We start from the raw sequence: 27983 nt of genomic DNA, 5'->3' as shown, positions 1-27983 counted from the left end.
AGTGTCTGTTCACATGTTGGAAAAGATTAAAGGTCTACAATTTCTGTTTAATTGGTCAATATTCCATTTTTATTAATTGATTTTTCTGGCCACCATTACTGTGGTTACATGTTCAGTATATGTATTGACCAGCAAGCCCACTGCAGCCTACCTCACTAGCTCACTCTCCATCCCTGTTCAGTATATGTATTGTCCAGCCTACCTCACTAGCTCACTCTCCATCCCTGTTCAGTATATATATTGTCCAGTCTACCTCACTCTCCATCCATGTTCAGTATATGTATTGACCAGCAAGCCCACTGCAGCCTACCTCACTAGCTCACTTTCCATCCATGTTCAGTATATGTATTGTCCAGCCTACCTCACTAGCTCACTCTCCATCCCTGTTCAGTATATATATTGTCCAGTCTACCTCACTAGCTCACTCTCCATCCCTGTTCAGTATATATATTGTCCAGCCTACCTCACTAGCTCACTCTCCATCCCTGTTCAGTATATGTATTGTCCAGTCTACCTCACTAGCACACTCTCCATCCATGTTCAGTATATGTATTGTCCAGTCTACCTCACTAGCTCACTCTCCATCCCTGTTCAGTATATGTATTGTCCAGTCTACCTCACTAGCACACTCTCCATCCATGTTCAGTATATGTATTGTCCAGTCTACCTCACTAGCACACTCTCCATCCATGTTCAGTATATGTATTGTCCAGTCTACCTCACTAGCACACTCTCCATCCATGTTCAGTATATGTATTGTCCAGTCTACCTCACTAGCTCACTCTCCATCCGTGTTCAGTATATGTATTGTCCAGTCTACCTCACTAGCTCACTCTCCATCCATGTTCAGTATATGTATTAACCAGCCTACCTCACCAGCTCACTCTCCATCCCTGCTTTGGACAATTAACAGCATGACTCTCGTACTTTGCCCTTTTCCTTTATGGTTGATATTAACGACGAAAGGAGATATTATCTCTCTGTCCTATTGTGTACCGCTGTTAAATACTGTGGAAAAATAAAAAAATGGGAAAATAAGTACTTAGAACGACCAATTATTATAGATAAATATTAAAGAAAAGGGTAAACACAACACTGGACTGAACCCCCGAATTGTCAAACTGATATTAATTTACAACAATATAGAAGATACATGACTAGAGGTTATGCAATATGGGTGTATATCCACTGCACGCTTCTTAGGTGTGTAATTGACATGACCAAGGAGCCATTGAAATGTAAAACTATGAAAAATGTACATTACACTAGGTGATTTTACAGAACACAAACAAGAGTGTGCAATATATAAGGCTAGCCCGTGGACATTCTGAAGTTTGTTTGAAGTCATTAGGTCACATGACCAAGGAGCTATTGAAATTATAAAGTTTGAAAAATGAATGTAAAAACGTGAGGTGAAAATTGACAAATTAAATGGTGTGCAATGTGTAGGCCCACTGACTGTACATTCTGAACCTTGTTTGAAGTCAGTAGGTCACATGACCAAGGAACTATTGAAATGCGAAAGTTGACAAATTAATGTAAAAACGTGTGAGATGAAAATGAACAAATCAAAGGTTTTGCAGCATAGAAGGGTAGTCAGTGGACATTCTGAACCTTTTTGGGTCAAGTACTATTGAAATTCGAATGTAAAAAAAAATTGTACTTTGTTTACACTCCATATCAGATTCAACTAGTAATACAAAATGCTGCTCACATTTCCACATGTTTTCTAGCTTTGGAAAGCGAATTAATGTCCAAATCGTGAAAATAGCTGTGCAATGTTGTGCGCAATTTTCCAACATCTTGATACTTATTTGGAGTCTGTGGCTCAAGTGGTTTGAAAGCTATTGAGGTTTGAAAGCGTGAATATCCGTCGAAAATCCAAATGAAACTGTTTTTAACTCGGTACTTCGTTTCACCTTTTTTCAATTGACATTTCTTTGTATATATCCATAAAAATGATAGCAGGTGATTCATGATTTCGACTGGCTGAGAAATGCAGGCTGTTTGTCTCTTCCCGACTCCGGACACATTCGTTACCATGGTACAGTTGGAGAAACATAAACAAACTAATGTTTGGGTGTCGTGTGAGCATGCGGCTTTGTTGCGTGTTCAGGGGAATAGAGATTTTTTATTTTTATTTTATTTTATTTTTATTTATTTCACCTTTATTTAACCAGGTAGGCTAGTTGAGAACAAGTTCTCATTTGCAACTGCGACCTGGCCAAGATAAAGCATAGCAGTGTGAGCATACAACAAAGAGTTACACATGGAGTAAACAATTAACAAGTCAATAACACAGTAGAAAACGAAGGGGGGGTCTATATACAATGTGTGCAAAAGGCATGAGGAGGTAGGCAAATAATTACAATTTTGCAGATTAACACTGGAGTGATAAAAGATCAGATGGTCATGTACAGGTAGAGATATTGGTGTGCAGAAGAGCAGAAAAGTAAATAAATAAAAACAGTACGGGGATGAGGTAGGTGTTAAAAGGGTGGGCTATTTACCAATAGACTATGTACAGCTGCAGCGATCGGTTAGCTGCTCAGATAGCTGATGTTTGAAGTTGGTGAGGGAGATAAAAGTCTCCAACTTCAGCGATTTTTGCAATTCGTTCCAGTCACAGGCAGCAGAGTACTGGAACGAAAGGCGGCCAAATGAGGTGTTGGCTTTAGGGATGATCAGTGAGATACACCTGCTGGAGCGCGTGCTACGGATGGGTGTTGCCATCGTGACCAGTGAGCTGAGATAAGGCGGAGCTTTACCTAGCATAGACTTGTAGATGACCTGGAGCCAGTGGGTCTGGCGACGAATATGTAGCGAGGGCCAGCCGACTAGAGCATACAAGTCGCAGTGGTGGGTAGTATAAGGTGCTTTAGTGACAAAACGGATGGCACTGTGATAGACTGCATCCAGTTTGCTGAGTAGAGTGTTGGAAGCCATTTTGTAGATGACATCACCGAAGTCGAGGATCGGTAGGATAGTCAGTTTTACTAGGGTAAGCTTGGCGGCTTGAGTGAAGGAGGCTTTGTTGCGGAATAGAAAGCCGACTCTTGATTTGATTTTCGATTGGAGATGTTTGATATGAGTCTGGAAGGAGAGTTTGCAGTCTAGCCAGACACCTAGGTACTTATAATGCGCATAAACTGGCAGCCGTTTCAACGCAGGCCAGAGGCAATTCTTAATAGTTTCGTAAAACACGTCAGAATTGGCTTTTCAGTAGGGAGAAATGTTTAGCTTGCTATATAGATATATTCCAGAGGAGGCTGGTGTGAGTAGCTATAGGAGGAATGGATCATTGTAATAGGAATGGTACCAAAAACAAACTCATGGAAACAATGTGTTTGACTCCATGTCATATATTTCATTCAAGCCATTACAATGAGCCCTCCCTCCTATAGCTCCTCCCACCAGCCTCCTCTGATATAGATAACATGCAATATTAAATCACATGGTTACTTTGGATACAGTACATTTCACGCATCGAAGTAAAAAAACTATTTAAAAAAATGAATGTATATTTCCATGTGTTCATGGGTAGCCAGTGGTTAGAGCGTTGGACTAGTAACCGAAAGGTTAGAAGTTCAAATCCCCGATCTGACAAGGTACAAATCTGTCGTTCTGCCCCTGAACAGGCAGTTAACCCACTGTTCCTAGGCCGACATTGAAAATAAGAATTTGTTTCTAACTGACTTGCCATGTCAAATAAAGGTTAAAAAAAAATATATTTGAGATCCGCATTTGATCTCACATAACATAATTCCCAAGATAATGGTTCCCTATGTCTTCTGTGGTGGAAATTGTCTTAGAAATATGACACTTACAAGAACTTGTGAATTCAAGGGTATCACAGGCCGTGCTGGTCTGCGGAACAACCGTTTTCCTTGAGCACTGGCCCTGCATTTATACACATACAGCATATCAGTCCATCCCACATGCAAATGAAGTTCCTTCCCTCAGTCCTTCTGCCACCATTATCTTTTAGTTCAAGTGTCTTGCTTGTTCACGTCCATCTCTGCTTTTGGTTAGTTTAGAATGGTGGCAGGACCCTTTCATGTCCTAAAAAACATAATATATCCATCATGCTTATGTCCCATCTGTTGGTCCGTTGGCAAGCACTCTCCTTGGTGTGTCCTTCTAGTATTGATTTGTCCTGGTGTTCTAAGTGCTTCTGGCTTTGCACTTATGTTCAGCGTAATGTACTCTTGGGTATTGGCCTTCGCGCTTATGTCCTTGCTACTTAGTATAGCATCTGCCCAGCCTATCAATAATATATTACACTAGCTCCCACACTTCTTGCTTGCGTCCAGTCTCTCTGGATGTATCCTGTTGGTTGGCCTCTGGCAGTAAGCAGCTGTGATGGATTGTTCCTGCAACGGTGGCAACAGCGGCGTTGTGTTCTGTGGCTAAAGCAAATAGATAACGACAGACAGCATCCTTGTCTCTCTTGATAACTTCAATGATGATACAATAGCTCAATCCAACAACAAAATAACAGCCAAACAAACTACTTTTTTAAGACAGCCACCACATACGCCCATTCTACAAATATTTTTTTCAGCATCTAACAATACTGCCACTTTTGGAGCATTCCAAGTTCCTGGTATGATGGATTATATTTAAAAAATTCAGTAGAGATTGCTTTTGTACTAATAGCTGCTGTGAACATAAGTAACAGGCTTTAGTAATTTGTGACAAGTGTTTTAGAATTGTACTGGGAATCAATCATTGCCAGGAAATGTCACATTACCAGATTATTGATGACCTCCCCCAGTTCAACCTGGGGGTAATGTTTCTAGCCATATACACTACCGTTCAAAAGTTGAGTCACTTAGAAACATCCTTGTTTTTGAAAGAAAAGCACATTTTTTGTCCATTAACATAACATAAAATTGATCAGAAATACAGTGTAGACATTGTTAATGTTGTAAATGACTATTGTAGCTGGAAACGGCAGATTTTTTATGGAATATCTACATTGGTGTACAGAAGCCCATTGTCAGCAACCATCACTCCTGTGTTCCAATGGCACGTTGTGTTAGCTAATCCAAGTTTATAATTTTAAAAAGGATAATTGATTAGAAAACCCATTTTGCAAATATGTCAGCACAGCTGAAAACCTGTGCTGATTTTAAAGAAGCAATAAAACTGGCCATCTTTAGACTAGTTGAGTATCTGGAGCACCAGCATTTGTGGGTTCGATTACAGGCTCAAAATGGTCAGAAACAAATAACTTTCTTCTGAAACTCATCAGTCTATCCCTGTTCTGAGAAATGAAGGCTATTCCATGCGAGAAATTGCCAAGAAACTGAAGATCTCGTACAACGCTGTTCACTACTCCCTTCACAGAACAGCGCAAACTGGCTATAACCAGAATGGAAAGTGGAGTGGGAGGCCCCGGTGCACAACTGAGCAAGAGGACAAGTACATTAGAGTATCTCGTTTCAGAAACAGACACCTCAAGTCCTCAACTGGCAGCTTCATTAAATAGTACCCACAAAACACCAGTCTCAACGTCAACAGTGAGGACTGTTTTATTTATTTTATTTTTATTGGCCAGTCTGAGATACGGAATTTTTCTTTGCAACTCCGCCTAGAAGGCCAGCATCCTGGAGTCGCCTCTTCACTGTTGATGTTGAGACTGGTGTTTAAAGATGATTAACTTTGAAACAAAAGTAAAACATCTCACACACATGGTTATGGGCTTAAAAAAATAATACACACGTGTACCATGTCAGATATTTAGAAATGCAGATTAGAAATGTATTACATTACATCCCAGTACTACACTTTATATAGTCTATATAGCCTTCTTTTAACCATAAAAAGGGTTAGCATTCACACCTAACCAACAGACACCTCTGGTAAGAATGCACCCTGCCTGTCTTACTTTAGTCCACTATAAAATCAACAAGAGCCAAGTGAAGGATGCTGCTGACAATATATTTTTAAGTGTACAAAAATATTTAGAAAGAAATAACATACACCAACATAAAGAAATAACACTAGGTAGAACAAATACATACAGTTTTCCTGCTATATGCATCCGGAATACTGCAAAGCAACCTTGTTTCAGCTGGCTTAGTATCTCTAAAATCATACAATACTGTTCATCCCGTGTCAACAAACGGAATCAATTTAAGCCAGAAAAATAACTATTGGTAAGGTACCCACTTGTTATAAGATTGTAAAAGGGAACAGTAGAGAGGTGGGCAGAATGAGATCTTACAAATTCATACAAACCGCAGTCAATTTTGCATAGTTCACATTCTGTGATGCATTCAAAACAGTAAACATGAGGTTTGCATAAAATACTGTTTACCCCCCAAAATGTCAGCTACAACACTGACAAGAAAAAAAACATTACAAAAACAGCCATCCAATGACACACAAAACTTTAGTTTAGGGTTTTTAAATTAGATTAAGTTTCGCAATGTTGCCTGTGATGGGGTCAACTTGGGGTCATGATAGGGGCTGCACCAAATGTTTGATGTATAATAATAATTGATTATGCTTATGTTGTATTAATAGAAGGGGAAGGGTTATAAGAGCCCTCCCCCTTACATTTATAGGGTCCTAGACTACAGATTAACTATATATATATGCATTATAAGGTGTAATATTGTTCCAGTTATTTTCTAGTCTCTGCTTCTTATAAGAAACGGTCTGAGAGATGAGAGTTATTGCAGTCAAAACAAGGTGTCTGTGAGAAAGTGCCCCCCCCCAAAAAAGAGATTCATAGACACAGAACCCTGCAGGGGAGTGTAAGAGATAAGAGACGAGTCAGACATACCACCATAAATCAACTTGGGGACATTTACTGCTGAGCCTTTAGATAACACTGGAACTAATGTTTGAATAGCTGCATAGGCTTGGTCTCATGAGAAGAAGGTAATGACGTAGGCATTTACATCACTAGGGGTTGACTGCAAGCATATTAAAAGCAACTTGGACTTTTCCTTTTTGGCAGAACTCAGGAGAGACATCAGTTGTATGTCTGATGTTTGACTTCTGTCTACAGCTGTATATTGATTAAAACTGTTCTGATTTAAGTGCACATTGAGTGTTCCTTATTCGTTAAGTAAATAACGGAGCCCAGAAAAGTGTAACCAACACCTGTCAGGCCTGAGGTAGAGAGGACACTGTCAGATAAATTCTCAGTCACTTAAGAATGTAAACGCTAACTACAGTAAATAATAACTGTATTATGAGCTGCCCAACCTTACCACAATGAGGTCAATTTCTGCATTCCCAAAGAATATACATTGGTTATGAACATTTGTCATTAAAAACTAAAATTGTACATAAATTTCCATCGGAAACAAGTTACAAGAATCAGATTGTCATCCGACAGTCCTCACTCCACTCCCCCAGTCCATAACTGGAAGCAATACAATTTGTCGTGGGTCAGCTGCCAGGCCTACTTCTTCTGCTTGAATTTCTTCTGAAACTTCTGGAAGGTGGTGGAGGAAGACTTGGGAACTTTAGTGGTCAAAGAGGTGAGAGGACAATATCGCTTCTGAATGCCAACAGACCATACACCTAAATGGAGTAATAATTCATTCGTTACAATAAATGTTACAAAAAAATAAAAAAATAACCTACATCCACATATTTGACAGAAAGGAATAAATGGAGATAGGGAAAAAACTGAATAGATACAAGAAATGCTTTCCTTACAAAGATATGGAAAATGCAATGTAGGCAGCGGCCACAATACATAGTGGGGCAAAAAAGTATTTAGTCAGCCACCAATTGCGAATGTTCTCCCACTTAAAAAGATGAGGCCTGTCATTTTCATCATAGGTACACTTAAACCCAGCCACGTTTCATATTCAATGCACTTGCTGATGGAAGGAAGTTTTCAATCAAAATCTCACGATACATGGCCCCATTCATTCTTTCCTTTACACGGATCAGTCGCCCTGGTCCCTTTGCAGAAAAACAGCCCCAAAGCATGATGTTTCCACCCCCATGCTTCACAGTAGGTGTGGTGTTCTTTGGATGCAACTCAGCATTCTTTGTCCTCCAAACACGACGAGTTGAGTTTTTAACCAAAAAGTTATATTTTGGTTTCATCTGACCATATGACATTCTCCCAATCTTCTTCTGGATCATCCAAATGCTCTCTAGATAACTTCAGACGGGCCTGGACATGTACTGGCTTAAGCAGGGGGACACGTCTGGCACTGCAGGATTTGAGTCCCTGGCGGCGTAGTGTGTTACTGATGGTAGGCTTTGTTACTTTGGTCCCAGCTCTCTGCAGGTCATTCACTAGGTCCCCCCGTGTGGTTCTGGGATTTTTGCTCACCGTTCTTGTGATCATTTTGACCCCACGGGGTGAGATCTTGCGTGGAGCCCCAGATCGAGGGAGATTATCAGTGGTCTTGTATGTCTTCCATTTCCGAATAATTGCTCCCACAGTTGATTTCTTCAAAACAAGCTGCTTACCTATTGCAGATTCAGTCTTCCCAGCCTGGTGCAGGTCTACAATTTTGTTTCTGGTGTCCTTTGACAGCTCTTTGGTCTTGGCCATAGTGGAGTTTGGAATGTGACTGTTTGAGGTTATGGACAGGTGTCTTTTATACTGATAACAAGTTCAAACAGGTGCCATTAATACAGGTAACGAGTGGAGGACAGAGGAGCCTCTTGAAGAAGTTACAGGTCTGCGAGAGCCAGACATCTTGCTTGTTTGTAGGTGACCAAATACTTATTTTCCACCATAATTTGCAAATAAATTCATTTAAAAAAATTCTCCTCATTTTGTCTGTCATAGTTGAAGTGTACCTATGGTGAAAATTACAGGCCTCTCTCATCTTTTAAACTTGCACAATTGGTGGCTGACTAAATACTTTTTTTTGCGCCACTGTACAGTACATTTTCAACACATGGTTGAATAGACAGCATGCTTTATTACCTTTGGATTTTTGGACTATTGCCTTAGGACTCTCAGCTTTCGCAGCAACCGGACCAGCCATGTCTGATGGAAAAAGTGTTTCAATGTGAAAAGAGCAGGAATAAATGTCTAATTACAGGTAACATTAACTGGAGTAGGAGCAAGCATATCTGTGTTGGTATTACTTACCAGTCATTGAACCTGTCTGTGTCGGAGGGTCCATGAATTCTTTGAAGTTGAACGACTCCGGCAGCACACTAAACATAAGCCTGTTCTCCTCATGAGGAAAAGAAGCAGGGTTTCCGATCTCATATTTACCTTTTTCCACTATATCAGGGATACCGGATGGCACTGCCTCAATCCTAGATTTCTTCAGTCTGAGTTTCAGGCCGCTTAAGATTCTTTCTCTTTCAATGCGCCGCAAAGTCTGCTTGGCCTTTACAGTTCTTTCTGGTGTGGCTCGCCTTTCAGAGGATAATGCACCTCTATCTGTGTTGGTGAGGACAACAATCTTTTTAGCCATTTCAGCACAAATTATTTTTGGAGCAACGCTTCTTCTGTTTTGTAGTCTTGGCACTTTGCCCCTGGACTTTGTCTTTGTCGGGATAAAACTATTATTCCACTCGTTTAAGATCCATTGTTTGATTGGGCTTTCCACTGGAGGACTGGTCTCGGAGGGCTCCATTGTCCAGGAGTTGACATTCACACGGAGGGTTACAGGAGGTGCTGGAGCATTGTCTGCAAAAGGTCTGGCTCGAGAAGCATTATGGTCCTTGCGTTGGAGCGCGGAACCAAACAAGGCTAGACTTACTGTGCCAACCCTCCAAATGTTGTTCCCAATTCCATGTTCTGTTGGCTTCTGGAGATTGCTACCTTTTGAATGTTTCTCTTCTTCCAAAGACTTAGAAGTAGTTGTATTGGGGGGCTCAAAATCTTCATCATCATCAGTCAAGTTGACCTCAGGAACAAGGTGAAAGGAGGGACCTAATCCGTCCCTCATTTTCCTTTGCTTTCTTGGGACAGGCACAATTGAATGAGGACTTTCAACACATCTTCTCTTGAGTCCAACCCCTTTTTGTTTAACCTTGTAGCTACAATTTGTTTTAGGCGAGAGATGTTTGTGACATCTTTGTGCCAAGGAAAGTGATGTAAGGAAACCGATTTTGTCTGTTGCTTCAGGTTGCAGATTAGAAGTAGGAATGGGAGCTGTAGGAACGACTTCACTACCTCTAGGGTTTCCTTCTTCCAAAATGACACCAAGTTCTTGTACACATTCCACATGTTTCTGGAACGAACCTGGTAGTTTCTGCTTTGGCTGTACATCGTCCCAAACTAGCTCCGACATTGAGGTGGCTACTTTGATTAAGTCTTCATAACGCGAGAAGACCTCTTCAATTTCAACAATGTTTGTGTGGTTGATGGGGAGTTGCAGTGCTGGGGCTTTTGACAAAGGCAAGCTCTTCACTCCATTTATGTATATGTGAGCAGTCTCAGATTTTCTATCAGACAAGACAATTGTTTGGCATTCTTCAATGCCTGTAGATGTCCAAGATTGAGGATTCACATTTTTTACAGGATTCTCTTCACTCTTTTCTTCTGCTGTGCCATTTGATTTACACAAATGCACACATTCCCTTTGTTCTGCTTTTGTTGTGCTGGGTTCAACAGACAATGTTACCTCAACCAATGCAGTCGCATTCACAGTGGCCTTTACTGAACCCAATTTCGTCTTGTATTGGCATTTGCAGGACGAAGAATTGGTGGACCCACTGAACACTGCCATCCAACGAGAGAGGCAACAGTAATCTTCTGATTGGACATCCCCTTTGTTTTTGAGTTTTAAATCAGTCAACTTCACATCTACCCGCTCAGATGATTTATCCTCCACTGAGTAATCTTTCAACTCCGCATCCATTGCCATTGGCAATTCCAACAGGTCTTCGTTCACTTCATCTTGTAGTAGCTGCCCACTGAAAAACTGCAAAGCCTCTTCTGGTGTCAGCACGTTGATCTCCAGGGAGGAAAATGGGTCACTAAAAATGATACCTGCTTTTTCTCTCTTAACCAGTGAGAGGGTCTGGGTGGAACTGTGTGCCAAACCTAACCCTTGAATTTCTTTAGCATCAGAATCAGAGGGTGTTGGTCTCTTCGCCTGAGTGACCTCAGTCTGCATGTCATTGGCAGAGGCTGTAGATTTTTCATTTTCGGTACAAATCAGTTTTGGTTGTTCATCTCCTCTTTGAAGAGTCTTTTGGTCATATCTTAGTGACCATGGGAATCCAAACTCCTTGTCTATGTCATCAAGCTGCTTATTTGTGTTCAACCATGATGACTCTTGTGCCGGGAACTCTGGGTGAACAGAATCATGTTTAAGAATAGCACATTTCTCTTCAACTTGACCCCAGTTTTTGCGCCTGGCTTGTGAAAATATGACAGACTGTGATGACATATCGTCATCGTCGCCACACACAGATCTAACCTCTTGCATTATATTTTGTAACATACCAGATCTTGCAGCATCCATAAGCTTTGGCCCATCTCCATCCCAATAGAGGCTTAGTATTTTGCTTTCAACTAGTGTGGCAGTGCATTTTTGACGTTGCACAGTATCTACCAACTCCTTCAATTTACCAAGGGTCCATTTGATTACAGGAATGGAGGACAAATCAAAAATGTCCTCATCGGTATCGACTTTTTCATTCGTTTCCTCACTCAATTGGTTAACATTCACATGAGTGGTCATTTCTGGGTCAGCTAACTCTTTTCTCAGAGTGGCTTGACATTCCACATTAGATAATGGTTGAGAATCAAATTTCTCTGCACGTAACCCGTTTGATAATGACCGTTGAGACTTAAAACATGAATATGTCTTGGCCATTTCAACATCAGAAGTTTCTGAACCCTGAGTCAATGTTTTATCAGCCCCCGATTCTAGTCCGATCCTGGGGACTTCTTGTTCTGATTCATTTGTCAAAGAAGCAGATCGTGCAAGGGTTGTTTGGCATTGTGATGGACTTTGGACACAAGACTGTTCCCCAGGGTTGCTCACATTTCCAACACCTGTTAAGAAAGACATAGCTTGGGTGGTCAAGGAGATTTTATCAGCCACATTTAGAGGTGTGTTTGTCTGCATACACTGCGATAGTGGTTGTACAACTGCAATGGCCTTCTGTGCCGTAAGAACAGAGGGGGCATTACTTGCAGAAGATCCTTGCGAGACCAGAGCACTTTCATTAGGTTTATCTCCTATGAAAATACAATTTTCTGTTCTAAATCCATTTCCACTTTCGTCCTCTGTTACTGTTATGTAATAGCCCTGTCTTATGGGGTGTGACGGAGTCACAGACTCACAGTTTCGCTGGCCTGAAGACAGCATACCATGGTTTGTCACAGATGAAGATGGTCCAGTGTTGGATAACTGAACATAATTGTTTTTTGGCTTGTAATGTAGGGTAGGGGCTGTGCCTTGGTTAGGCAAGTGTTGCAGAAAATGTGCTCCTGCCCCAACCACATGTTCTATCTTGTTCAGGACGGGTCTATGGGAGTGCTGGCCTGGGTATGGAGGAGGCGCGGACTTACGCATCTGCTGGACTGGGTATGGTGGAGGTGCGGTTTCACGGTTGTGCTGGACTGAGGACTGTATACTATAGTTTGGAACAGATGGAGATGGTCCAGTGTTGGATACCAGAACATTGGTGCAGTCTGGCTTGTAATGTAGGGTAGGGCCTGTGCCTTGGATATGGAGCCTAGGATGAGAGGCATGGTGTGCATTATTTCCAATGGGCCCTAACTGACTGTTATTATTTGCACAATAAGATGGGAGTCTGTTCTGTTGTGGTAGGATGGGAAGGCTTTTAGGGCAGATGGGGACATGTCTTGGAGAATTATTAAAAGGGGGGTTATACTTTGTACTTTGTACATTGTACTGAGGATTCTGGCTAATGTTATGCATTGGCATTCCCACTGCAGCATTTGGTACATTGACCTGGTTGTTGATGCCAGTGAGAAGTTGAGAGGGATACATCTGACTGTAGTTTGATGAGCCAGTGTGGACAGGTACTCCATGTTGAACCCTGTTCATCTCAGTCCTGCTGTCATTGTTCTGATTTTGAGGTAAATACAACAGTTGGTTATATGTTGTTTCCTGTGCACTTGGCAAAGAGTTTGGTGTTTGTGAGTTTCCCTGATGAGTAGCTTGAACTGCTATCCTTCTTGAATCCTGCCCACTCACTACATGATTTACATGGTTGGGGCTCCTACCCATTGCAAGAGAAGCAGAGGTACCACTGGAGGCCCCATCTTGTCTGCCAACTACAAGCTGCTGACTGCCACTCACTGGGCTTAGATGATACATAACATTTGTATTCAGTGGTGCATTAATATGAGGGGGGCAGTGAATGGTTGCACCCTGACCATCCTTAACAATCCTCTGTGGATTGTTATTTTTAACACCCAAAAACCCCTGTCCCTGCTGGAAAATGGGATGAGCTTCACTGTTAACCCTTCCGGGCAAGGTGTGATGGTTTCCACTTTGTGATGTAACACCAGTTGATTGATCAGCCGCTGCATTGTTAGTCCAGAGTGATGTCAAAAGGGGACTAGTACCCATCAGAACTTGCTCTCTGGTGGGTGAATGCTGAGATGAGTTTATGTTAACCATTGAAGCCTGTTGATTCAGGGTCGGTCCACTCCAGTAACCTCCACTGGTTACTTGTCCGCTGTGTGGTAGGCATTGACCACCTTCCATATACAGGACAGCTGGTCTGACTGGCCCATATTGACGAGAATAGCTGCTTGGAATCTCACTCATCTGACCACTGGTAACTTGGGGACTTGAGGATTGTCCAGCGATGGATCGATCCAGTCCACTTTGGGTCCAGGTATAGGTCTGCATTCTCCTGGTCTCCTCAGTTTTGCCTACTGCCTTGTGGTATTTCAGAATGAAATCATTTCTGAAGTGAAAAAACACATGATAAACAGGGGATTAGCACAACACACACACAGTAACCAACATAGCCTGTATCCCACCAAAAAAATCTAGAAGTATAGCAATCTGGTACTACAAAGCTCTCATCATATTCTCTGGCAGCATAGTCTTATGACAGATAGGCTAGTGTGGGAGATAATTCGATGCCACTAATTGCATGTGCTATTTCTGAGAAAAGATCATGCCAATAATTACATTGGCTAGACGTAGAAATTGTCACCTAGTGTATTTGTTGTTTCTAAAGGTAATTAGCTAATGCCCATAACTACATTTGTTACATCTGGACATACTAATCTCAGGAGAACATGGATACAGGATGGTAACAAAATGACCAATACGTGAAACATATGTATACTATAAAGGTATTATTTTATAAAGGGTCCTCCCACCATTATAATTTAAGTCAAAGCAGATGTGGGCGTGAACAAGCAAGAACTGGGACTGAAAGATAATGGTGGTGAAAGGACAAGGGGAGTCGTTTCATTTGCATATGGGGAGTACACATGTGTTATGTAAGGATGTAATGCTATAAAGGGAAAGGTCTGTGCTGAGAAAGACGGTTGTTCCATGGAATTGCACAACTTTGCAATAAAGTCTAAATTGAATTGACAAGTTCCAGTAAAGGTGTAATATTTCTGAGTAAATTTTCCACAAAACTAGCTGATATGTTTTACCAGTGGGGTAAATCATTCTCTACTATTATTCTGACATTTCACATTCTTAAAATAAAAGTGGTGATCCTAAAAGACCTAAGACAGGGAATTTTTACTAGGATTAAATGTCAGGAACTGTGAAAACTGAGTTTAAATGCATTTGGCTAAGGTGTATGTAAACTTCTGACTTCAACTGTATGTTGTCTTTGCAGCTGTATGACCCAGTGGGTGAATAAACATGGTTTGAGCGTTTAGTCATCCGTTTGAGTTTACGCGTTTTGTTCAGAACCTAACAGCAGGCCAGTTAGCCTACTTGTATCTCTGTCTCCTTAATGTTGACAGAGAAACCAGACACACGCTCCTTGCTCAAGTGGAGCGCTCAAAACACATTGATGACAAAAAATAAATAACTACAAATCAAAAGAGGCAAACAATTAACACAATGAATGCGCTAGATTTAGCAGGAGACAGCTCAGCACATTCTGGAGAGATGTGCCAATATCTTATACTCAAGACATTATCGGTACACATATTTTAGCTGTATTGCTTTTCACTGACAGCCACATCTCGGCCACGAGCGCTGCCCAGATTGCCAGCTTCCCAACTAGGCATATAGGCCTACACACTTGCAATTTGAAACAATCCACCACACATCTTTTTTTTAATAGAAGCTAATGATCCTCTGTGGCTAAGTAATATTCTCTGGTGAAGTATTTTCTATTATTTAATATATAGACAGGATTAATTATACCATTTTGGAAAATTCATATACATTTACTTTAGGCTGCAGTGACTTCTGTTACCAAATCTTGTCATATGCCTAGGTTACTAATCACATTAGGAATTATATTTTATTGTTAGCCTGCAAATATATTTTATTATATATATTTTTTTATTAAGTCCCCCCCGAAGCATAAGCAACAGTACTGAAGTTAAAAGCGTGATTCAGAAGATAGTTTAAATTATTTATGAATGAATTTACATTTTCTATGCTAGTTCAGGATATTATAGTTATCGTTTCACATTAGATGTATTAACAACAACAAAAAAGGTTAATTCTGCTCTGCACACACAAGCTTGTTAGCTAGCTAGCTCTAGTCCAGCGTTAAGCCAACTAAAGTTCCTCCACAGAAGCCGCTCCTCCGTAGGTATAACTCTGTGGGCCTAATTCAGATATATATATATATATATATATATATAAATAAATAAAAAGGTCAGTCACATCTTGTGGCCTACACGCATCTGTAAATCACACATGTAAACATCTAAACTTGCCTGCTTCAGAGCTCTCCAGCTTGTAGTCCTAAAACACAGAAAGTAGTTCTGGTTCATTCAGACATGGTGATGGGAAACTGAGGCTTTCTGAAGCCTTTGGGTCTTTTACCAAATTGTGCCAAAAAACTGTTTATTACTCTGAGCTTTTAACACAATGCACATTTGTGACATGTGCTGGTCAGCAATGAAAAGCAGTGTGATGTTCATATAGAAGTTTGTTACACAATATTCATCAAATCTTCATGGCACGGCAGCTAGTCGCAGGTCTTACTTACTAGCCTACTATCAGTTACCATACAAGTTCACACCTTCCACTGTGAATCTATGGCATTATTTAGGATGCTTAAGACAGAAACATGTATTTGACTAAATTCAATTAAATTGTTTGAACAACAATGCCGTCGCCAGGATTCGACCCCGTTCCCTAGTTCTGGTCCCAGAGTACCTAGCTGTATTCATATACTCAAACTAACCTCACTATTTGAAATGTAAATTGAGTATGTAGTATGCTTATTGGTCATAGTTAGTATGCCAAAAGTTCCCGGGTGTTGTACTAAATGTGTCAAAATACAAAGTATACAAGCAGTGGACACTATTTCTGTGCTTTTAGGGCACATAACGCAATTCAGAAAAAAATGAGTTTTCAGATTTGAAGACAACGGCAGAAAACATGCATCCGATTTCGACGAGAGGATACAAATTCATTGCTTTAACTAATTATGACAAATGTTAAAATGTTGAGCAATGTAATAAAGTAAATTACTTTTCAAATAAGTTACGTAACACTTTATGTTGTTGGCTGACAATTTGTTAGCTACAGCATCCTTACGAACCGCATAGCATTACAGCAGTATGTACCAGTATGTTAGCTAGTTACCTAAGGCTAGTTGGCTACTAATACATTGAACTTTCCAGGCAGTATACTAACTAAGTACCCAACGTAAAGACTCATTTATTCACGTCATTCTTAGCTTAGCGGTATAGTCATCGTGCGGTCTCAATGGACATTGTTAATTCTAGCTATCTACTCAGATTTCAGAGGACTCTCATCGGAGTGTGCCAGAACTGTTATAGAATGTTTAAGGTAAGGGTAAAATAATGACTAAATGATTTATACGGTTAAAGTAATATTAAGGCTAGAATTAACCAACAGTATTCCAATCTGTCACTGTATAACAGAGTGAAATGTGTTTGAATCATAAGACTAGAATTCTTGAATGTATGGGCATAGAAAAAGAGGAACTGTTAGCAGAGAAGGAACTGTGAAGACAACTTGTGACCGCTGTGAAACTGTTAACAGGGAAGGAGGTCCCACCCAGGGAGGGGGGAAACCGTTAGGCTTGCAGTAGATTATGTAACATGTTGTAGGATATGATAAGCAATGTATATGTTGGAGAAAACTTGTAAACAGCATTGGCAGTGTTAGAGAGGAGGGGCATTTTTATGACCAAATGTGAGGTATAAAAGGCTATGTGCATTGTATGATTTTTGAGCTCTCGTAAATAAACATTCTGGCTATTGTAGGCTGGGACTGTCTGTTTCATTCAACTAGAATCCTATCAATTCTGGGTTGCAGACTGAGCAGTTTAAATAGTTTAAATTGAGGTTCAGTTTATGAACATTGATAACATAATTCTCGTAAAACAAGAACGCAGACTAACTGATGAATTTACAAACGCTCAACATCCGTTGAATATGGCTGGTGTCAGGAAACTTCACACACAAAAAAAAAGGCATGATTAACTTCTTTGGGGTAGGGGGCAGTATTGGGTAGCTTGGATGAAAAACGTGCCCAAATTAAGCTGCCTGCTACTCAGCCGTAAAAGCTAGAATATGTATATAATTAGAACATTTGGATAGAAAACACTCTGAAGTTTATAAAACTGTTTGAATGATGACTGAGTATAACAGAACTCATATGTCAGGCAAAATCCTGAGAAAAAAATCCAACCAGGAAGCGGAAAATCTGAGGTTTATAGTTTTCAACTCAGCTCCTATTGAAGATACCGTGTGATATTAGTTATGTTACCCTAAAGATTTATTCTAAACATCGTTTGACATGTTGCTACGGACTGTAACGTTACTTTTTGTCTGAAACTAGTGAACGCGCTTGGTGAGTTTAGATTGTGTACTGAACGCGCCAACAAAAGGAGCTATTTTGACATAAATGGACGTTATCGAACAGAACAAGCATTTATTGTGGACCTGGGATTCCATTCTGATGAAGATCAAAGGTAAGTGAATATTTATCATGTTATTCTGACATCTCGACTACAACATGGCAGAAATCTGTTTGGCTTGATTTTGTTGTCTGAGCGCCGTACTCAGATAATGCTTTTTCGGTAAAGTTTTTGAAATCTGACACAGCAGTTGCATTAAGGAGAAGTGTATCTATAATTCAGTGCATAATTCTTGTATTTTCATCAACATTTATTATGAGCATTTCTATAATTGATGTGGCTCTCTGCAAAAATCACCGGATGTTTTGGAACTACTGAACATAACGCTCCAATGTAAACTCAGATTTTTGGATAGAAATATGAACTTCACCGAACAAAAAAAACATACATGTATTGTTGTTAGGAATTTAATGAATAAATGACTAAACAATATCCTCATTTTAAATAGAACTGTAACTAACATACTCTTATTATATCTGATTAACAATATATGAGTTCATAAGAAGGGATTATGTGGCATGGACAAGGAGTAATTAAACATAATGAACACCATTCCAACTAGCCTGGGAAGGAATGGGTTGTGGGTTAAGTAAGCAGATAGGGTCATTAACCTATGGTTGAACCGACGAAACTTAGCTCTGGGGTGTTTTAGATAAGGCAGTGAGTGCATTCCTAGGTTTTTTGTTAACTAGAACTGTCAGCTAAGTGGTGATCGATAATGGTGAGGGGTCAAGAGTTAATTCAGTTATGTTGTGTGTCCTGTGTGTGTGCTAGTGGGTCAGAATGAACTTTTAAAATTGCTTTGTCTCGGTCGAGAGGGGGAGATTTATTCACCAATGACGTCATATTTTGTATATAAACTGTTGTTCGTGGTTACATGGCAGCGCGCTCCGAGAATAAATACTATTATCTATTATTGATAAGTCTGGTTTCCGTCTATTTTATGCAAACAAGAATCTTACAAATTCTCATAAAATAGATTAAGTGATTTCAATTAATGAAAACATATTGGAATAATGGAATTACAGTAACAATTGTGTAACATGATGTCCTACGAGTGTCATCTGATGAAGATTATCAAAGGTTAGTGATTAATTTTATCTATATTTCTGCTTTTTGTGACTACACTCTTTGGTTGGAAAATGGCTGAATGCTTTCTGTGACTAGTTGCTGACCTAACATAATGATATGTTCTGTTTTCTCCGAAAAGCGTTTTTGAAATCGGACACTGGTTGGATTATCGAGAATTTTATCTTTAAAATGGTGTATGTTTGAGGAATTTTAATTATGGGATTTCTGTTGTTTTGAATTTGGCGCCCTGCAGTGTCACTGGCTGTTGAAAGGTGGGACGCTCACGTCCCAAACGGTCCCAGAGGTTAAATCGTTGCCAGCAACACAATTACAGTCTCCAACGCTCTGGATAGCATGAAAACAGCCTAACCAGCTCTGCTAGGGTGAGTAAAATGGCCCATTATGCTAACCAGCTAGGCCTGCTTAGCTACCTAGAGCTATTTGGAACCCTATTAATTCCACGACCGGTCTATCGATGTCACCGCATGAAGAGGCATAAACAGACTTAACCCCATCGCGACGTCCCCCAAAGGCTAACTTTCTAGCCCTTGCTATCTGCTTGCTTGCTAATTCAGCCTGCTAACTGCTAGCCTGCCCCGGTCTACTAACTGCTAGCTTGATAGCACAGGCCTGCTAACTGTCTGAATCGCCGTGTCCCCAGCCAGCCCAACCACTCACTGGACCCATATTTATTTTCAATCTCTTTTCGATTTTTAATTCGATTATACCTTCCGGTAACCTGCCTCACCAAATGTGATACGGAAATCGCTATTATTTTTTATTTTAGAACACATTCAAGAACCTCCAGAAGCTAACCAGCTACAAGCCATTTAGTCATTGTTAGCCACTGCTAGCGGCTTTTACCTTCTGCACAGCCAGCCAGTTTTTTTGTCTGGATAATACTCGCCAGTCTACCATTATCGAACTGTCTCTCCACAACAACGCATGATTCCTGCAGTAATCCCTGGACCACTACTTCTGATCTTCACAGCTAGCTTTCACGCAGTACCAAAGCTATCCCTGAGGCCCACTTCCCGGCCTACTCAGCTGTTCACCCGAACCACACTCATACATGGCTAGAGCCCAATACTCCACCGGATCCTTGCTGTAAACTCTGGACCTTGGCTAACGCCACTGCCACGAAGCTAGCACTAGTTAGCCGTGAGCCAGGCACATCTCCCTGCCACCCCCGGGCTACTAACTTTAAACGCTGTGTCGCTAGCGTAGTGGCGGCTTCCCTGTCCCATCTACTGCTGCCCCCTGGACACTGATCACTTGGCTACATAGCTGATGCCTGCTGGACTGTCCATTAATCACAGTACTCCATTCTGTTTGTTTATGTTTTTATCTGTCGGATCCCAGCCGCGAACTCAGGCTCTGTGTGTAGTTAATCCGACCCTCTCTGCCTAGTCAACGCCATTTTACCTGCTGTTGTTATGCTAGCTGATTAGCTGTTGTTGTCTCACCTGCTGTTTTAGCTAGCTCTCCCAATCAACACCTGCGATTACTGTATGTCTCTCTCAAATGTCATTATGCCTTGTATACTGTTGTTCAGGTTAGTTATCATTGTTTTAGTTTACAATGGAGCCCCTAGTTCCACTCTTCATACCTTGGATACCTCCTTTCTCTCACACATGCGGTGACCTCATCCATTACAACCAGCATATCCACAGATACAACCTCTTTAACATCACCCAGTGCCTGGGCTTACCTCCGCTGTACCCGCACCCCACCATACCCCTGTCTGCGCATTATGCCCTGAATATATTCTACCATGCCCAGAAATCTGCTCCTTTTATTCTCTGTCCCCAACGCTCTAGGCGATCTGTTTTGATAGCCTTAAGCCGCACCCTCATCCTACTCCTCCTCTGTTCCTCGGGTGATGTGGAGGTAAACCCAGGCCCTGCATGTCCCCAGGCACCCTCATTTGTTGACTTCTGTGATTAAAAAAGACTTGGTTTCATGCATGTCAACATCAGAAGCCCCCTCCCTAAGTTTGTTTTACTCACTGCTTTAGCACACTCTGCTAACCCTGATGTCCTTGCCGTGTCTGAATCCTGGCTTAGGAAGGCCACCAAAAATTCGGAGATTTCCATATCCAACTATAACATTTTCCGTCAAGATAGAACTGACAAAGGGGGAGGAGTTGCAGTCGACTGCAGAGAACGCCTGCAAAGTAATGTCATACTTTCTAGCATCACCACCCTGGATGGTTCTGACCTAGAATATGTGGGACATCTATGTGTCTAGGTGTCTGGCTAGACTGTAAACTCTCCTTCCAGACTCATATCAAACATTTCAATCTAAAATCAAAGTTAGAGTCAGCTTTCTATTCCGCAACAAAGCCTCCTTCACTCACGCCGCCAAACTTACCCGTGTAAAACTGACTATCCTACCGATCCTCGACTTCGGCGATGTCATCTACAAAATAGCCTCCCAATACTCTACTCAGCAAACTGGGATGCAGTTTATCACAGTGCCATCCGTTTTGTCACCTTATACTACCCACCACTGCGACACGTATGCTCTAGTCGGCTGGCCCTTGCTACATATTCGTCGCCAGACCCACTGGCTCCAGGTCATCTACAAGTCCATGCTAGGTAAAGCTCCGCCTTACCTACCTCATCCCCATACTGTTTATATTATTTACTTTTCTGCTCTTCTGCACACCAATATCTCTACCTGTACATGACCATCTGATCATTTATCACTCCAGTGTTAATCTGCAAAATTGTAATTATTCGCCTACCTCCTCATGCCTTTTGCACACAATGTATATAGACTTTTTTTCCTACTGTGTTATTGACTTGTTAATTGTTTACTCCATGTGTAACTCTGTGTTGTTGTCTGTTCACACTGCTATGCTTTATCTTGGCCAGGTCGCAGTTGTAAATGAGAACTTGTTCGCAACTAGCCTACCTGGTTAAATAAAGGGGTTCTCAACTAGCCTACCTGGTTAAATAAAGGTGTTCTCAACTAGCCTACGTGGTTAAATAAAGGTGTTCTCAACTAGCCTACCTGGTTAAATAAAGGTGTTCTCAACTAGCCTACCTGGTTAAATAAAGGTGTTCTCAACTAGCCTACCTGGTTAAATAAAAGGTGTTCTCAACCAGCCTACCTGGTTAAATAAAGGAGAAATACATAGATAAAAAATAAACATGAAAAGAAATCCTAGCTACATTGTACAGTGTCCATTAGAGGATCGATGTTTGAAAGCCACTTTGAATCGAAGAAAGCACCAAACCACAGCGAAATCAGTGGGATCTTGCCACCGTTTGAAAAACCATGCGATCAAAACAAAGCTCGGGATGTCATTGATCACATGACAATGTTACTTTGAAACGAGCATCAGTACATTGTGTCGGATCAGTAGTGCTTTGAAAACTGCATCGGCGCTCCGGAATCAATCGTCCAATCACTAGGAAAATGAACAGGGCATTGGAAAAATAAGGTCTGAAGGTTAACACAGGCTTAGGAGAGCTTGTACATTGTTTAAATTTTAAATGTATATTTTTTTAACCTTTATTTAACCAGGCAAGTCAGTTAAGAACACATTCTTATTTTCAATGACGGCCTGGGAACAGTGGGTTAACTGCCTGTTCAGGGGCAGAACGACAGATTTGTACCTTGTCAGCTCGGGGGTTTGAACTCGCAACCTTCCGGTTACTAGTCCAATGCTCTAACCACTAGGCTACACTGCCGCCCTAATAAGAGATAATGTCAGTCAACATGGCCGTTATCATTTATGAAGCCTTTGTGCTTCATTTCCCCATAAGTTGTCCAAAGAACTATGGTGGAGTTGAGGCGTCAGCTTCATTTTGGTTTGCGCCTAGATAACAAGAAATCTGTCATTAATGCTGAAAAACATTGATACATGTCCGCTAACACAGGGCTAGTAAAGCCCTAGTGCCCTACTTTTTTTGGGGGGGGAAAAATGTTACCTGAATCTGTTTGTATTTGAGTGTTTACCAGCATTTGTTACTTGAGTCTGATAATTATCTGTACAAAATGGCTAATACTTGTGGAATATAAAAATACTTGCTCGATATGTTTTCCAGTTTCTTGAAATACGTTGCAAATGAAACGTATAATTTGAGAACGTATTAACTTATCCTGAGTAATTTGCAGTGCTTGACTTCAGCCAGAGCGCCATACCGACACGGTAACTTTTTTGGGGGGGGATTGCATATTTGTTCCTCTATAAAAACTAACAAAAGTAGCCTTTGGCTGGCCTAGATTCACACATAGACAAAACAGGTTTATCAAAGCGGAATGAAGATGGGATCTGCATTGAATAGCAATGGAGAGTGGACATTAATTTCCTAATTCCACTTTTCAGGTTTATTTGCCGCTAGTCTGAATCTGTGAGTGATAGTAGGCTGTTCCAGATTGCACATAATGAAAATCCATCAGCCAACGCCCATGATGCTCTGTTCCAAACCGTAAAATTAGGGGTTGTAGGTCATGAAAAGTCATATTATTTTTGTTAATGTAATTCATGAAGGCACGCTTTTAAATCAATCACTTAAAAAGCTACATATCAGCCATTATCGGAACGACCCTTCAGTGCGTGTCTGTGTGTGCTGCGTGGGTGGTTGCCTGAGGAGAGAGTGCAGCATTTCAGCAGGTATAAAATAATGACAGACTAACTAGATCGCCAATCCAAACCTTGTAGCAGTTCTCGCAAGTTAGCTAAGCATTAATGTCATTGTTGTTTTTCCACCGGCACTGTAGAGCCTAAATAAATCTACACCGTTGGAAAGCTGGGATTCCTCTATTAAACAGTAGCCATGTAATTGCGACAACGTAAAAAAAATATAAGAATAGCCTAATTGGCCAAACTTGCTGTACATAGATCTCCTGTCGTGGAAATTCAACACAGGGACACTTTTTTTCCCTATTGTGTTATTGACTGTACATTTGTTTATTCCATGTGTAACTCTGTGTTGTTGTTTGTGTCACACTGCCTTGCTTTATCTTGGCCAGGTCGCAGTGGTAAATGAGAACTTGTTCTCAACTGGCCTACCTGGTTAAATAAAATAAATACAATTCAGTCAATTTTAAATTAGTCACTCTTCATTGTCAACAATCTGGAGAGGTGTAAAGAGCAAAATTACAAGATAATGTTATAATATTGTTTATTTGTCAAATAAGGTTTGATGAGTACTCTCATCTGTGTCTGTGGGTTGAGTTGGCCCTCTGGGGCTTGAACTGAGAGTTGACCTGGTGATAAAACCTAAAGACCACATTCCAGAGACAAGATGTGGTGGTTGTAACTGAGATAGCCTGGAGGAATAGAACAAAACCCTTACTGTGTAATCATTCTTGCATCTAGGAAACAGCACCAGGTGCAGATGACCACAGGATGGCTTGTGGTGCCCTTGATCAGCATTGGAGGGGTGGAACCAGTCACGTCTAAGCATTTTTAGTGTCAGCTATATAAGAACTCTGCGTTTTCTGTAAAGGTTAAGCTCTCGGCAACACACTCAAGAGTGTGGTGTCGACGGCTTCATGATAGCAATAATTAATCGATATTAAATGATTGTTTGAAGAAATCTCTCAGTATGAATATCCACAGAGGTTGTGGGTATTTTCCAGTATCTGTACTGTTTTCTTAGTAGTAAGCAGAATCAATATTGGGTTAACCATTAGACATGTGTAAGCAGAATCCATATGATTGTGCAAAGCTGGATCAACACAGGCCTAGCCATTCTGCGTCATGCCTGGTCTTGTGAAGGCCATTGGACAGGCACATTAGTTAATCAGTTATATCACATTTAGACATGCACGCCACCAATATAATCTACGCCAATAAGAGAATGGAAACTAAGCTAAAATGAGTGCAAGGCAAAAAGATAAGGGTGGCCAAGGCTAAAGGGTATAAGTCACTCCACTTTATGTAAATGATTATGTATGTTATGCCAGGGTAAAACTGTATAAAAGGAGAGTGCTGAGACTGAAAAGATCAGTTGTTCCATGGAACTGCTCGGGTTGTTACTTTGTAATAAAGTCTATTTGAATTCACAAGTTCTGGCATCTGAGATAATATTATTGGCCGAATATTTCTACAACAAGGTCACAGTCAAACTTAGATGCATAAAGTACCGGTCTGAAGTGAGCTCTAAAAGGGCGTTCCTTACGTACGGCTACATAAAAACATACATAAACATGATTCATTGGATTGGTTCCTACATGATTGGCTCGGTCTCCTAACTTAAAGAACATATTCATATTCTCAAGCCCTGGTCTAACCATATTGTAGCCTAAACATTAGCTGATCAACAGGACCATAAAGAACACTTGAGCTTTTCAGGGCTGGATCAAAAGCAAAGCCTGCACACCCAGGAGCTTGCCAGATGGCATGGCAGGTTGACAGTTCTACATTAAGTGCCTTCAAAGAGCACGACGGCAGTAGATGGTAGGCCTACATTACATTTGGAAAGTATTCAGACCCCTTGACTTTGTCCACATTTTGTTACGTTACAGCTTATGAAAAAATTTATTAAATAAAAATATGTTTCATCAATCTACACACAATACCCCATAATGACAAAGAAAAACAGTTTAGACAGTTTTGATATCCAGGTGGTGAGTCACAAGTTTTGGTCTTATGTAGCAAAATTTGAAATAGTGTTTTTTACATTATATAAAAGTAGAGACTCAGAGCTACAAAATGGTATACCATACCGAACAATGGGAAAGTAATTCTGCTTTGAAAGTTGCTCAACTTGTAAACTCATTTTTGAGAAAATCACCTTTGAATATGTTGCTATCTAGTGAAGAGCTCTTTGTCTACAGCATTCAGCATAATTCACACCCTCACCAGCTCTGCTGGCAACAATTTCATTACACTTTTTTGGCAGACGTTTACTGACACCGGCCATATTCAACATGTGCTGTACATGTCACGTTAGTTAACGAGCCAGCCAGCCAAAGTTAGCTAGTTAAACAATAAACAGTGGTAACAATGCCAGTGCTGGGAGCTAACTAACCATTTTCAATGTTAGCGAGCTAACATTAGGCTCCAACTAGAATAGGACACGGCTCCGGGAAACAGATAATAACGTCAGCTAACTAGCTAACAGTACTTAGCTTAAGACATATAGCTTGCTAGCTAGGTAAACAAAGTGTAAGTTCACACACATCACGTTAGCTAACGAGCCAGCCAGCGAACGTTAGCTAGTGAAACAACAATGAACAACAATGCCATAGCGATGGGAGTTAACCAACCATGTTCAATGTTTAGTTAGCTAACATTAGGCTCGAACTAGAACAGCACACGGCTCTGGGAAACACATAATAAAGTCAGCTAGGGAGCCAGCTAGCTAACAGTACACTAGCTTGAAATGAAGCCACTTTGTCAAAATGAGAAAACGTGTAATATCTGAAAATGTAACGTTAGCTAGCTAACACTAGCCCATCTTACCTGTATACATCATCGTGCATGGACGCGTTGTGTCGAACAAATATTGGTTCAATAATATCTCAGATACCGGAGCTTGTGAGTTCAGTACAGACTTAACTACAAAGTAACAAGCCGAGATGGTCCATGGAGCAACTGCCGGTCCCTGACTCAGAGACCTCTGTATATACAGTCACTTCTCTTTGTATGAATGATCCACACCATTTAATATTCAGACCTTTTGCACAACGTAGCAACGCCCACTTCCGCTCAACTTCCTACCCGATCGCGTCCTGTCAGCCTATTTGTAGCCAATACTAGCCAACGCCCTCCTACCTTACCAACCATGGCACTGTTTTACTCAAGGCGCTTGCAAGAGCTGCCAAAGATAACAGTTACGGATGTACCTCGTCTGGCCAAGACAAGTAGCAAAGCACCGACCTCCAAGTTGGAAAAAGGATGTAAACTTTGTCTCCAGTTACCTTTTCAACTACGAAGGTAACTTAAGTATAGCCAAGTTGCCTATCAGACCAGACAAGGACGTTTACTGAAAGCTGTAACGTAGTTTAAGACATGCCTTTTACAGTAGCTAGCTAACATTATGATTGCGCATTCTTTTTATTCCAAACATTTCGAACAGGGACAAAGTGACAGGAGAGGTCAGCGTAAGGGCTTCCTGCTACAGGTCCATGAGGAAAAATGAGAAACCACACAGTGAGTGTAGTGTGAAAAGGCAGCTGTTTGTGACACTATATGCAGGTTACACAGTCAGAGATTAAGCCTAGTCTTAGACTACGAAGTTTCTGTCAATGGAGATCTGCATTAATAGGCATTGCTTAGTCTAGGACTAGGCATAACCCATGTTTATGAAGGCTAGTATGGCTACAAACAGGCGGACAGGACGAGATCGGGTAGGAAGTTGAGCAGAAGTGGAGCGTTGCAACGTTGTTCAAAGAATGATTGCCATTTCTTCAAACAAACTCTCCCACTTGATTAGAATTTTCCACCACAAGATTCACCTTCCAACAGGACAACAACCCTAAGGACACAGGCAAGACAACGCAACGAAGGAGTGGATTCATGACAAGTTTCTGAATGTCCTGAGTGGCCCAGCCAGAGTCTGGACTTGAACCCATTTGAACATCTCTGGAGAGAACTGAAAATAGCTGTGCAGCAACGCTCCCCATCCAACCTGACAGAGCTCGAGAGGGTCTGCAGGGAAGAATGGGAAAAACTCCCCAAATACAGGTGTGCCAAGCTTGTAGTGTGGCTGTAATCGAGGCTGTAATCGCTGCCAAAGTTGCTTCAACAAAGTACTGAGTAAAGGGTCTGAATACTTATGTAAATGTAATTTAAGTTTTGTAATTTTACAACATTTGCAAAAAAAAAATTAAACTTGTTTTTGCTTTGTCATTATGGGGTATTGTGTGTAGATAGTTTTTTTCCTCAATTTAATTATTTTTAGAATAAGGCTGTAACGTAACAAAATGTGGCAAAAGTCAAGGGGTTTGAATAC

At 40.9% G+C, this 27983-nt stretch overlaps 1 protein-coding gene across 2 annotated transcripts; it reads right to left on the bottom strand.

Annotated features, from left to right (window-relative positions):
• Window positions 1-5925: 5925 nt before the first annotated feature.
• LOC109866836 (uncharacterized) lies at window positions 5926-26605 on the bottom strand. Of its 2 annotated transcripts, XM_031801355.1 has the most exons (5): window positions 26492-26605; window positions 12251-13851; window positions 9089-11959; window positions 8921-8983; window positions 5926-7545 (listed from the first exon to the last, which is right to left on the bottom strand). In XM_031801355.1, the coding sequence occupies exons 1-5, from the start codon at window positions 26509-26511 to the stop codon at window positions 7424-7426; spliced, it is 4677 nt and encodes a 1558-aa protein (XP_031657215.1). In that variant the 5' UTR covers window positions 26512-26605; the 3' UTR covers window positions 5926-7423. The 2 variants fall into 2 exon arrangements, with proteins under 2 accessions (XP_031657215.1, XP_020311282.1); XM_020455693.2 differs by having other exon boundaries at window positions 9089-13851.
• Window positions 26606-27983: the final 1378 nt, after the last annotated feature.

This window comes from Oncorhynchus kisutch, linkage group LG22, assembly GCF_002021735.2.
Source record: "Oncorhynchus kisutch isolate 150728-3 linkage group LG22, Okis_V2, whole genome shotgun sequence".
Classification (NCBI taxonomy): domain Eukaryota; kingdom Metazoa; phylum Chordata; class Actinopteri; order Salmoniformes; family Salmonidae; genus Oncorhynchus; species Oncorhynchus kisutch.
This window is presented reverse-complemented; position numbering and strand designations above follow the sequence as displayed.

What these genes read in the sequence shown, in the direction of transcription:
- LOC109866836 (XM_020455693.2), bottom strand. Translation starts at nt 26,511, where the DNA reads ATGCACGATGATGTATACAG. An exon ending in ATGCACGATGATGTATACAG is followed by an intron (nt 13,852 to 26,491) that starts GTAAGATGGGCT and finishes TTTTCACTTCAG; the next exon opens with AAATGATTTCATTCTGAAAT. An exon ending in AATAGTCCAAAAATCCAAAG is followed by an intron (nt 7,546 to 8,920) that starts GTAATAAAGCAT and finishes TACTCCATTTAG; the next exon opens with GTGTATGGTCTGTTGGCATT.